At 47.6% G+C, this 13,834-nt stretch overlaps 1 protein-coding gene across 1 annotated transcript in view; it reads left to right on the top strand.

Annotated features, from left to right (window-relative positions):
* The window catches only part of FAM98A (family with sequence similarity 98 member A), a 109,596-nt gene that overhangs the window by 67,642 nt on the left and 28,120 nt on the right, over positions 1 to 13,834 (top strand). Inside the window, exon 7 of the mRNA XM_082249453.1 lies at positions 11,984 to 12,151. Coding sequence (XP_082105579.1) covers positions 11,984 to 12,151 — 168 coding nt within the window. The remainder of the gene's footprint in view (positions 1 to 11,983; positions 12,152 to 13,834) is intronic.

The following is a 13,834-nucleotide window of genomic DNA, read 5'->3' on the forward strand; positions in this document are numbered from 1 at the left end:
GGGTGCGGCACCTGGCTCCTCCAGTCCGCGCGCCCTTACCGCCCTGGGATCTTAATTTGGTTTTGTCAGTTCTACAGAAACCTCCCTTTGAAAACATCAGGGAGATTCCCTTGCTTACTTTATCCCAGAAGGTGGCCTTCTTGGTGGCTATTACTTCTGCTCGCAGGGTGTCAGAACTGGCTGCATTATCATGCCAGTCCCCATACCTAGTGATTCATAGGGATAAGGTAGTACTTCATCCTAAGCCATCTTTTCTTCCTAAGGTGGTTTCAGATTTTCATCTGAATGAAGATATTGTACTACCTTCCTTGTGTCCTCAGCCCAAGCATCATCGGGAACATGCGTTGCATTCCTTAGATGTGGTTCGGGCAATCAGGGTATACCTGAAAGCTACGGAATCTTTCCGTAAGACGGATTCACTTTTTGTGATCACGGATGGCCCCAGAAAGGGTTTGCCTGCATCTGCCGCGACCATTGCCAAATGGATTAGACAAACGGTGTTGAGTCTCATCATTAAGGATGAGCATTGTAAACTTCTAGTTGGCACCGGTTGGGCCTTCTAGATTGGGATTTGATTTCATTTTCCCACCCCTCAGTTGTGATACTGCTCTGGGACGTCCCGAAGGTGGTGTATCACCGAGGACTACGTCTGTCAATGAGCGCTAGAGAAAAATGGATTTTTGTAAAATCTTACCGTAAAATCCTTTTCTCTTAGCTCATTGACAGACGTAGTCCCCGCCCCTCTGTTTTTTGAGTTGGGTTAAAATCTCTAAAGACTGCTTTTTCACATAACTGATTTGCTGAGGCAGAGAGAGAGAGGATATACCCTCTGGGACTGCCCCTAGGGTGTGGCCAGAGCTTTTTAATTTCCTGTCTAGTCCTGCTCCTGTGGAGGCAACATAACCCGAAGGTGGTGTATCACCGAGGACTACGTCTGTCAATGAGCTAAGAGAAAAGGATTTTACGGTAAGATTTTACAAAAATCCATTTTTTTTTATTTAACAAAGTTTGAAATATCCAATAAATTTCATTCCACTTCATGATTGTGTCCCACTTGTTGTTGATTCTTCACAAATAATTACAGTTTTATATCTTTCTGTTTGAAGCCTGAAATGTGGCAAAAGGTCGCAAAGTTCAAGGGGGCCGAATACTTTCGCAAGGCACTGTATATGTATGTATATGTAGATATAGATAGATAGAGCAAGCCTGTGTTGGCATTCTGGTGAAAGTGTTCCTTCAAGTTGTGGAATGTTGCAGTTTGTACCACAGTCCACATCGCAATTATGGCTTGCTGCACTATCTCACTTGGTTACTCTTGCCCATGTTGTGAAGTGATTTTCTAAATTTCGTTTAAAGTAAATGTGAGTTGTGCAAAGAACAGTTATTGTGTGCAGGATGAAGTAACTCCTAGCAGGTAGGTAGTAGGTTTTGGGTTACTGTAGGCTCGTGTTGCCTTCTGATTTCAGTAGGATTGTAACCCATGTACCTAATGGCTTACTAGAAAAGTACAACCATGCTTATGGGTAAATATGGGCATGTTTGACATCTTTGATAAAAAAAAAAGTTCCATCAAATTTAATCATGCTTACCTGAATAGGTCCTAAACTTGCGGTGTTTAGTGTATATATATATATATATATATATATATATATTGTTATACAGGATTTATATATCGCCAACAGTTTGCACAGCGCTTTACAGTGTGAGGGAAGGGAAGACAATACAGTTACAATACAGTTCAAAACAGGAGGAACTAGAGGGCCCTGCTCATTACAGCTTACAATCTAGGAGGGAGGGTCAAGTGAAACAAAAGGCATAACCGTGGGGGATGGGTTGATGAAGAAAATGGAGGTACATTTGTTAGGTGTTGGTAGGATAGGCTTCTCTGAAAAGGAGGGTTTTCAGAGATCGCCTAAAAGCTAATAGAGTAGGAGATAATCGGACAGATAAGGGTAAGGAGTTCCATAGGATTGGAGGGGCTCTGGAAAAGTCCTGGAGGCGAGCATGGGAGGAGGTGACGAGGGGGCTAGAGAGCAGGAGGTTTTGAGAGGAAGGAAGAGAGCGATTAGGTTGGTATTTTGAGACAAGGCTGGTGATGTAGCTGGGGGCTAAGCTGTGGATTGCTTTGTAAGATGTTGTTAGTATTTTAAATTTAATTCGTTGGGTGAGCGGAAGCCAGTGGAGGGCTTGACAGAGGGGAGCAGCGGACACTGAGCGATTGGTGAGGTGGATGAGTCTGGCGGCAGCATTCATGATGGATTCAAGGGGGGATAACCTGTTTACAGGCATGCCAGCGAGAAGGGAGTTGCAGTAGTCGAGGCGCGAGATTACCAGAGAGTGAACTAGGTGTTTTGTTGTGTCCTTGGTTAGAAAGGGGCGTATTTTGGAGATGCTGCGGAGGTTGAGGCGGCAAGATTTGGACAGCGATTGGATGTGGGGTTTAACCTCCCTGGCGGTATGATTCTGTCAGGAATTCTGTACCAAAAGCGGTACAATTTTTTTCATGGAAATTTGGCGTTATGTATTATAGGCCTACAATTCTTAGTAATTACTGACTTAAACCTGACCAAAACAAGACTCTAGTAGACATCCCAGATGTGATAAATTTGAAACACAAACGCATGAATTATAATCTAATCAATAATATAATTTTATTATATAATATATATATATTATATAATAAAATTATATTATTGATTAGATTATAATTCATGAGTTTTATTTATATATATATATATATACATACATACATACATACATACACTGTGTGTATATGTATGTGTGTGTGTGTATATATATATGTTATGTGTGTGTTTGTGTTTTGTGCAACGTTCAATGTTTGAATTTCCCTCCCTAGTTCCGCTCCCATGCAGCATTGCTGCTGCAGGGAACAGAACTAGGAAGTCATCAGACCGACGGAGGACGGACGAGCGGCGGGGATCTCAGACGGCTGCCGATCTCAGCAATGGGAGATCATCGCTGGATCGCCAGGAAAAGGTAAGAGACCGCTGCACGCTCTGCCCATCCACCCCGAGCGTGACTCGGGGATACCGATCCTAGCACAGAAAATCCACCCTGAGTCACACTCGGGGATACCACTAGGAGGGTTAAAGGAGAGTTCAGAGTCCAGGACAACACCTAAGACCTTGGCATGCGGGGATGGGCTGATAGTAATGCCATCGATATTGACGGAGAAATCAGGGGAAGGGGCACGTGGTGGAGGAAAAATTATAAGCTCGGTTTTGGATGGGTTGAGTTTGAGGAAGTGGTGAGACATCCAGACTGATATATCTGATAGTAAATTAGTGATACGTGAGGAGACTGAGGGAGAGAGCTGAGGGGTGGATAAATAGATTTGGGTATCATCAGCGTAGAGATGGTATTGGAAGCCGTGGGAGGCTATCAGCTGACCCAGAGAGGAGGTGTAGATTGAAAATGGGAGGGGTCCAAGAACAGAGCCTTGGGGGACCCCAACAAAGAAGGGAAGAGGAGACGAGGAAGTAGAATTGTACATAACGCTAAAGGTGCAGTTGGATAAGTAGGAAGATAACCAGTGAAGAGTACAGTCACGGAGACCAAAGGCGTGGAGTTTGAGTAGGAGGGGATGGTCGACCGTATCAAAGGCAGCACAAAGGTCCAGAAGTAGGAGTACAGAATAGTGTCCATAGGTTTTGGCCATTAGTAGATCGTTTGTCAGTTTTAGGAGAGCAGTTTCAGTGGAGTGTTGAGGCCGAAATCCGGACTGAAGGGGATCAAGGAGGCAATTCTCGGCAAGGTGGTCGCACAGTCGGTTGTAGACTAGACGTTCGAGGAGTTTGGATGAGAAGGGGAGCAAGGAAATAGGGCGTAGGTTGTTCAGATCGGTTGGGTCCAGTGAGGGCTTTTTGAGTATGGGGCTGACTAGTGCATGTTTTAGAGAGTTGGGGAAGATGCCAGAAGAGAGGGAGATATTGAAGATGTGGGTTAGAGAGCGTAGAATAGGGCCAGAAGGTGAACGTAGCATTTGCGAGGGAACAGGATCCAGAGGGCAGGTGGTTAAGTGGACGTTAGCGAGTAGGTTAGCAACCTCATCTGTAGTGGTGGGGTTGAATGAGGGAAGTAATGATCGCACCTGTGGGCATGAAGCATGAGGCATGGAAGGTATCTGAACAGCAACGATCTCCTTACAAATTGTATCAATCTTCTGTTTGAAGTGGTAGGCAATCTCTTGGGCAGTGAGTGAGTTGGTGGGAGGGGGTGGTGGAGGACGGAGTAGAGAGTTAAAGGTAGCGAAGAGTTGCCGGGGGCGTGATGACAGGCTGTTAATGAGAGTGATAAAATAGGTCTGTTTGGCAGTGTGGAGAATGGAATTGTATTTTTGGAGGGCAAATGTATATTGGTTGAAATCCTTCTGAGACCTAGTCTTACGCCATAGGCGCTCAAGAGCGCGGCTATGCTTTTTCAGACTTCTAGTGTTTTCGGTTTGCCAAGGTTGAAGGGTCGGGGCCTTATTCGGTGCGTGGTGAGGGGGGCCAGTGTGTCCAGGGAGGCTAAGAGTGAAGCATTGTAGACAGAAGTGGCTAGGTTGGTGCAGGACAGGGGTGCGATTTTGTCATAGAGGGGGTCGGTAGCAGAGTAGAGAAGAGAAGGGTTGAGATGGCGTAGGTTTCTGCGGGTAACTGTACGGTAGCTGGAGGGAGAGGAGGCGGAGGAGAGGGAGAGAGTGAAACTAATAAGGTAGTGATCAGAAAGAGGGAAAGGGATGTTTGAAAGGTTGTGCGGATTGCATAGGTGGGAGAAGACAAGGTCAAGGATATTGCCTTCAGAGTGAGTAGAGGCATGTATCCATTGCTTCAGGTCAAAGGAGGAGGTTAGACTGAGAAGTTTGTAAGTGGTAGGAGTGTTAATATTAATAGGGATGTTGAAGTAGCCGAGAATGATTGTGGGGATTTTGGAACAGAGAAAGTAGGGTAGCCAGGCAGAGAAGTCATCAAGAAACTGTATATGTATGTATGTGTGTGTGTGTGTGTGTGTAATAAATATATATATATATATATATATATATATATATATATATATATATATATATATATATATATATATATATATATATATATATATATATATATATATATATATATATATATATACACACACACACACACACACACACACACACACACACACACACACACACACACACACACACACACACACACACACACACACACACACACACACACACACACACACTCCAATGTAGCCAGTGACATCACCGGGGCATGCGGTTTGCCATGCTGGTTCTTCAGAGCTTTGTGCCATTGCCAAGGGCTCCCACGTGCTTGTGCAGGAGTGACGTCATTGTGACCCCGGCCATTCATGTAGCTTTAGTCCAAGCCCAGAAGGAAGACTGGGGAAAGATGTAAGCCCTGTCAGGGGTGACAGCGCACCGCTGGAGACCTTGGTCCTAAGGTAAGTATTTCATGTGCTAGTATGTGATGCATACTAGCACATTATGCCGTTGACTTGCAGGGGTTTTTTTTTTTTTTTTTTAAAGCCGAGGTTTACTACTGCAATCATTTCTTACTTATAACAAATCTTTTATATTCCTTTTACTGCTTAGAAAACTGTCCAATCTCAGGCCACTAGAGGGCAATGCTGTATTTTATTTTTTTCCTGGACTAAATGTAGAAATTTTCCTTGTGTACTATAAGCCCTATACAAAATTAATAGCAAAAGTATGCCTGTACCCACAATAAAATAAAGGAGAGACCCCAATGGGTGGACACACTACAAAGGTCTACCATTTCTCTGCGTAAAAAAGAAAATAAAAAAAATATGATAAAGCCGTTCTTCGCCCATGTCTCGTTGTTCCTTCCTTCCAACATTGTAATGCCTTCCCTGTGTCCCAGGCCCAAACATCCTAAGGAAGTTGCATTGCATGCCCTGGATGTGGTTCGGGCGATTCGGGTGTATCTGGCAGCTACGTAGTCTTTTCGAAAGTCAGACTCACCGTTTGTGCTCCCGGATGGGCCAAGATAAGGGTAGTCCCCTTCTGCGATCATTTCAAGATGGGTCAGACAGACAGTCACTCAGGCCTATTCGATCAATGGTCAGGTTCCTCTATCCCCTGTCACGGTGCACTCTAGTCGGGCGCTTAGTGCTTCTTGGGCCTTCTGTCATCAGGCGTCAGTGGCGCAGGTTTGCAAACACTAAGTTCTGTAAAGTGGATGTGTTGGCATCTGTGGATGCCTTTTTTGGCCGCAAGGTTTTGCAGACTGCAGCTTTGGTCTGTTCCCTTTTTGGGGGTGTATTCAGGTGGGCTCCTGTTGTATTTTGTTGAGCTCCTGTTACCTGGTTGGCTATTTTTTAGCCTTGTTTTTTTTTTTTTTTTTTTGTCCCACCCCTCTTGTTCAACACTGCTTGGGGACATCCCAATGGTTCAAGAATCCTGAAGCGCTGTGTCCATCAGTGAACGAAAGAGAAAATTGGAATCTCGGTCCAAGTCGCAGCGTTCCTCCTGGTCAACAGCCCCCCCATTTCGATGATGAGGGGTTCTGGTATGGTGAGTAGCTGTCCCCCCCCCCCCCTCTCCACTGGAGGGTTTTGGGGCCAGACGTGGGCCCCTCCTTGGAATGGTCGGACCCCCGGTTCCCCTCCTTCCCATCAGGCACCCCCCCTTTCATTTGTGTCCCGGGTGGAAGTGGTTTTTGGGCGACAGGCTAGCAAAAATCGCCCCTGCCTTCCCCTGACTCATCAGATTCAGAATCTGATTCGCACGCCGCGGACGTGGGTCACCCTGCTGGGTCTGCGACCACGTGCCCGGAGTCCTCAGATAGTAAGGATAATTCTTCCACATCTGCAACCACGCATGAAAAGGTGCTGGTGGAAGCACCGATTGTATCTGGACGCAGCTGCAACTGAGGCACAGGAATTTGCTAGGCTATACTCCTATAAAGAGTCCCTTCCTAAGAAGTGTACCCTCCGGTTTCCAGATTGAACAAGGCAACCATGATTCCGGTTGAAGAGTCCCCGACCTTTAGGGATCCGGGTGACAGAAAGGCAGGGGCTCTGGTCCGCAATATGTACACTCTAGCTTGTTCGGCACTGAGGCCAGTCTTCACCATTGCCATGGTGTCTTAAACTCTGACTGAGTGGGCTAAGCTTTTACCCCGTGACCCGGAGGGAGAACAGCTCCCCCTGCCTTTGCTGAGCGGGCAGACCAGCTGGTCCAGGGGCTGCAGTTTATCTATGATGCAGCTCCCCTAATGGCTCGTCTCTGTTTTGGCAGTGGTCCTTCCGTGTGTCTTTTGGCTCAAATGCTGGTCTGCGGACCAGACTTTGAGAAAGGCCTTGACTGACCTTCCCTTTCAAGGAGATCACCTGTTTGGAGCTACCCTGGATGACATCATTATAGTTCTCACAGCCACAGGCTACTAAGGACAAGGACCCTCGTCGTAGAGGTGGGCCCCCCTCCTCGGCTCATGAGAAGTTTTTTCATCTCTCAAGGTCGACTGACAAGGGCTCAAAGCCTTTCAGGGCCTCCTCTAGAGAGTCCAAACACATCTGGTCTGGCAAGCTGAGAGCGGGCTTCTCCAGACCCGTGGACAAGGCTCCTTCAGCATGAAGGTGCACCCTCACCCGTATCAGGGGTGGGGGGGGACGCCTTCGCTGGTTTCCGGACCCTTGGACTTCCCTGGTACAAGACAAGTCGGTCCAGCTACAAAATTGAGTTTCGCTCTTGTCCCCCGGCAAGGTTCTTTCCTTCCAACATGCACCTGTCCCGGACCTTTTACAGGGTCGGTTTTGGGGTGGTACAAGACCTGTTATTTCAAGGGGTGATTGTCCCAGTTCCGACATTGGAACTTTTTCAGGGTTTTTACTCAAATCTGTTTACAGTCCCCAGGAAGGTAGGCAAGGTGCATCCAATCCTGGACCTCAAGGCCTTAAACTGCTTTGTGCGGGTGCAGAAGTTCAGGATGGAGTTCATTTGCACAGTGGTGGCATCCCTTCATTGGGGATTTTCTTGCCTCTTATCGGCATCAAAGATGCTTAGCCTCCCATTCCAATATGTGCCGGTCACCAGCGCTTCCTCCACTTTGCCATGGGAGAGGAGTATTATCAAGTTTGTGGCGTTACCTTTTGGTTTGCCTCTGCTCCTCGGGTCTTCACAAAAGTGTTAGCCCCGGGGCTAGTGTTGTTACGCCAATGGGGGATTGTGGTACTGGGCTGCTTGGAAGACCTCCTTCTGCGAGCGGAGTCTTCTACTGCTCTGGTGGAAAACCTTTTAGATCACCATACGAACTCTGAGGGAGTTAGGCTGGGTTCTGAATTTTTAGAAGTCTGCTCTGGTTCCGTCCACAAAGCTGGACTATCTGGGTCTGACTCTGGACTCGGCCTTAGCCACAGTGCTCCTTCCTCTGGATAAGCTCCAGAAATTGCAGGCTGCAATTTGTCTCCTGCTGTTAAGCAGATGGTCATCCCTCCGGACTTGCATGTGGGTGCTGGGCCTTATAGTGTCTACCTTCGGGGCGATTCTGTTTTGCACAGTTCCATACGAGGTCCCTGCAAAGGAAAACTTTGACCAAATGGGACAAGACTTTGCAGTCTCTGGACAATCAGACCTGGCTGAGTTGGGGCACAAAGGAGTCCCTGATATGGTAGCTTCATACTCTGGCACTTCGGCTAGGCAAATTCATCCTCCCCTTGTATTGGAAAGTGGTCACCACGGATGCCAGCCTGTCTGGCTGGGGAGGCATCCTCTGCAAAAATTTTGCTTGGGTTCTCTGGACACTGGAAGAGTCTAGACTACCGATTAATGTCTTGGAATTCCGAGCAATCTGACTGTGCCTGGACCATTGGACGGATCATCTTTAGGGATGTCTCGTGCGCATTCAATCGGACAATATCACAGCTGTGGCTTATGTCAATCACCAGGGGGGCACAAGAAGTGTCCTGGCGGCTCCGGAGGTAGCTGGCATTCTAAGGTGGGCAGAACGGTTCGTTCCAGCCTGCTCCACTGTACACATTCCCAGGGTGGAAAACTGGCAGGCGGATTACCTCAGTCGATAGGCGTTGGACCAAGGAGAGTTGTCTCCGCATCCGGAGGCGTTTCATCAGTTGTGTCTCCGATGGGGCATCCTCTAGGTGGATCTGTTGGCGTCTCAGCTCAACAGAAAGGTGCAGAGGTTTGTAGGGGTTGGGAGGTGTTGGTATGGGGCGCTACCACCTTGCACAGCGAATTTCTTCGTTGTATGTGATCCAAAATTGAAAGTGCACAGTGCTTATTGGTGAGCGGATATTGTGCAGATAAAATGTTTTATTGTTAAAATCTTAAATGTGCAATATGGTGCAAATATATAAAAAGATGGTACTTTATCGTGTGCCGATTGGATTGTACCGTCTATGTATCACTCATCGGATGTAAACAATCTTATATAAGTGACAAGTGCAAAAAAAGTGCTAAGTGCAATTGAGTGATGTAAGCAGTACATTCTTTATTGTGGCCTCCTGTTATAGAAGAAACTGACATCCGTGGTGAATATTACAAACACTATGCAGTGTAAAGTGAGAGAATAAAACGCCTGTTGCGCGTGTTGAGAGTGAGGAGTGCTAATACCGTGGGTAAAGCACTTACCAATATCCTCTCCCTTCTCACTCTAGTATACTGTGTCTCCCTTCTCCTGATGCCTGTAAGAGCTGGTTGTTCCGCACATATGGTTGCGCTTGCATCTAGGGAGTCAGTGTACAAAAGACCAAGAGAGCTTCCATTGCGTAGTATAGTACAACATTGAGGGAAAAAATAGTAGCGAGGTGCTTCCGCAGAGGTTTGTGGCTCGGTCACGGGATACTCTGGGGGATGCCACAGACACGCTGGTGGCCCCGTGGGGTCAGTATCGTCTCATTTACGCCTTCCCTCCTCTCAAGCTTCTGCCAAGACTTCTACACAGGATTGAGGCAGAAGGGATTCCAGTCATCCTAGTGGCTCCGGACTGGCCTCGTCGGGTTTAGTACGCTGTTCTGGTGAAGCTGGTTGCCAACGTTTCTTGGAGGCTTCCTCTCAGGGAGCATCTGCTGTCCCAAGGACCAATCTTCCATCCTGCTTTACAATCACTGGCTTTGATGGCTTGGCTGTTGAACGCCAGCTGCTGAAGGATAGAGGTTTGTCTGTGATTTCAACACTGTTAAAACCTAGGAAATCTACCTCTAAGAAGACGTACATTGCATGGTGTGAATCTCTTGGGGTTCATCCTCGCTTTTTCTCGGTGGCTCAGGTCTTGGCCTTCCTTCAACGGGGGGTTGAGCAGAAATTTGCCTTGAGTACTATCAAGTGTCAGGTTTCGTCCTTATTGGTCTTCTTTCCATGGCCCTTGGCCACACCACTCCCTGGTGCTTATTTTCTTCAGGGAGTTAGGCACTTGGCCCCTCCAGTGCAGTCTCCATTGCCACCGTGGGACCTCAATTTGGTGCTCTCAGTCCTTCAGAAGCCTCCTTTTGAGAATTTTTGGAAGAGTCCCCTGCTTACGTTGTCCCAGAAGGTGACCTTTTTGGTGGCTATCACTTCTGCGCACAGGGTGTCGGAATTGGCAGCGTTATCCTGTCGTTCAGTTTACTTGGTGGTTCACAGAGAGAAGGTGGTTCTTTGTCCCTGTCTGTCATTCATTCCAAAGGTTGTCTCTGATTTTCATTTGAATGAAGACATTGTGTTGCATTCCCTGTGCCCTGGGCCAAAACATCTGAAGGAAATAGCTTTTCATGCCTTGGGTGTGGTCCGGGCGATTCGGGTGTACCTGGCAGCTATGGAGTGTGTTTAGTGGAAGTCAGACTCACTATTTCGATGGGTCTCGGAAAGGGTTGTCCACTTTCTCTGCTTCCATTTCCAGATGGATCAGACAGATGGTGTTTCAGGCCAATTCCATCAATGATCAGGTTCCTCCTTTCCCTGTCAGGACACATTCTACTCAGGCCATTCTACTTCTGTCATCCATTGTACTTCTGTCATCAGGCATCAGTGATGCAGTTTTGCAAGGCAGCCACCTAGTCGTCAGTGCACACTTTCACAAAGTTCTATAAAGTGGATGTGTTGGCATCTGCGGATGCTTCCTTTGGCCGCAAGGTTTTGCAGGCTGCTGTTTAGAGGATCAGGATGAGCTTCAGTTGTTTTGGTTGAGCTCCTGGTTGGCTATAGTTAGCCTTGGGAGTTTCTTTTTCGCTGTTCCCACCACTCATGTTTAACACTGCTTTGGGACGTCCCAACGGTTAAGAAGATCAGGAGCTGTGTTAGTCAATGAACGAAAGGGAGAATGTGATTTTTGACTTACTGTAAAATCCATTTCTCAGATGTTCTTTGACGAACACAGCACCCACCCCTCTGTGGAGTTGTAATTCTTCTAATACTGCTTGTAACAAAACTGAGTACCTATAGCAGAGAGAGGAAATATACCCCCTGGGACTGCCCATAGGCGTAGCCAGACTTTTTCCGCCTTGTGTCCTACTCCTATAAGGGGTAGTATACCCTAATGGTTAAGAAGATCAGGAGCTGTGTCCGTCAATGAACCTCATGTTTTTTTTCGGTAAGTCTAAAAACCCAATTTTGTCAGTTGTCGGGCTGTGCTTCATAAGGCACTTTGCGTATCAACCAATTGTTGTACTTGGGCCATGCCTGCTCAGAGGGGAGACAGTCACGGACCAGAGGTTTGGTGCTACAGCAATTGTGGGACCAGGGCAATGGAAGCAGAGGGTGCAATGCTTAAAAAGCTGGTCAGGGTAAGTAATGGACAGAGCACTTTTAATTCCTGAAGGGGCTTGGTGTCTCATGGCAGACCTTTAGAGCGCAGTCTCCCACATTCGGTGAGGTGAGAATGCCAAGTTGTAGAAAAGAGATTACAGGAAGTGAGTGGTGCAGAGGATGATGCATTACAGAGGATCAATAGATTAAAGGATGCTTAAGAAAACACAGGCAGAGCGATCGTTGTGTAATATCTTTATTTTTCATTTTGAACAGAGTCAATCTGACAAACTGGGCAAGGTTTACCAGCCGAAGCGAGCATCCTTATTAAGCAAAAGCACCATTTCCGTTGCTCATCTTCTGGCAGCGCGGCATGATCTGTCAAAAATCCTGAGGACTAGCAGTGGATCGATTCGGGAGAAGACTGCTTGTGCTATAAATAAGGTTAGTTACCTTGACAAACACTTTCTGGGTTTAAATGCTCATCACCAAGCAAACCTTATTTCTCTTACGTCCTCCGACAGTCGCCGCCTCCTCTAAGTCATCACAATGGGGTATTGTCCACCTGTCCGTAGGACCAGCTAGGCATATAGACTTAGTCAAAAGACAAAAAGCATTAGCATATACACACCCACGGGGGCTGTCCCATCTGGCCAATACCCCCCCTGCATCACCACTCCCAACTCAGTTTTAATCTGCCTAGCATCAGGACTAGTTAGGCTCTCCTTGTGCTGGGGCTTTAGTCTCAGCCTTCCTGATCTTTTGTTTGATTTTCTTTGAAAATGTCAGTTTCTCTTACGTCCTCCGACAGTCGCCGCCTCTTCATATTCGTCACATATGGGGTATTAGACTTTGCTCCGAAGGAGTAGCTAGGCAACAGAATATGTTAACAATAAAGCTTTAACATATCCCACCCTCAAGGGGTGGTCCCCTCAGTCAATACCCTCCTACTTCCTGCAACCATATCTCAGTTTTAATGTCTAGCTTGTCAGGAGTGGCTGGCTCTCTCTGTGCTGGGACTTTTTGTCCCGGACTCTTTCTTCTTTTTGATATTTTGTTTGAGTTTTCTCTCTACCTTTTACTTAGCTGTTATTTTTGTCAGCATTAGTTAGTTCTTCGGACGAAGAGAATCATGCGGACTGGGTCTCGGGCTGATCCCCCTGGTCGCAGGTCGTGGGTCAGTGGCTTCCCAGTCTGCCATCGAGCGTTCAGCCAGGTAACGCTCCTGGCACGGTGAACGACCCATCCCTGTTCGGTGCAGGGATGATTGGTGAGGTGGCTACCTCACCGGACGCTGTGCGGTTTCTGAACCGCCATTGTGTGCGTCTTGAATTGCGACTCTCCCTGCCTCATGTGCAGCGGCTTGTTCGCCTGTGCGGGTTCCCCACGCCATGTGAGGTAAGTGTATCTATGTGGGGACCTGTCTGTCTGGGGGGGGTCTCAGTCTGGGACTGTGTAACCTGCCTTTAATCACACTGCTTGTCTCCCTATCTCTCGGCTGCATGCTGTGGGCTGCAAGGGGGGGGGAGCTGTATGACACTGAGTATGTCAGGCTGGGCAGTGTGAGGAGCTGTGTGCTGTGGGGCATGTTTTTAATGGCATGTTGGGGCATATACAGCGATCGCTGCGGCGATCTAACATGTATCCATATAATGGGATAATATTGTGTGTGATTTTATGCACTGTGGAGCGGCGATTTCGGCGCCAAACGACGCCATTTTACCGGCGCCCGCTCCGGCCGCATGGTTTACATGCACGGCGGCCATTTTCTTGTAGCCTCCATAGGCTTACATAGAGCGCCCTGGCAGCATCATTTCCTCTCTCCTGGAAGCACCGATCGAGGCAGCAGCAGCAGCGGAGTCTCCTCAGGTTTTATCCTTCTATTCCTGTGTTCCATTGCCTGTATTCAGTCTGTATATTCCCTGTGGGGGTCTCATTGTGCCTGAGTGTGGTGCGGTGGGCTGCGCTTGCCGCGCTTGCTGTAAGGGGGCAGTTAACCCTTGGTTGTCTGGCATACAGGGGCAATGGATTCTCAGGAGGGCAAGTTTCCCACAGTATTGGTGGAAAGCCAGGGGACCGCTGTTTCCCCCCCAGGGGGGGATTTAGCCACTATTGTGGCTGGCCTTG

Source organism: Pelophylax lessonae (assembly GCF_965119305.1).
Source record: "Pelophylax lessonae genome assembly, chromosome: 3".
Lineage (NCBI taxonomy): Eukaryota > Metazoa > Chordata > Amphibia > Anura > Ranidae > Pelophylax > Pelophylax lessonae.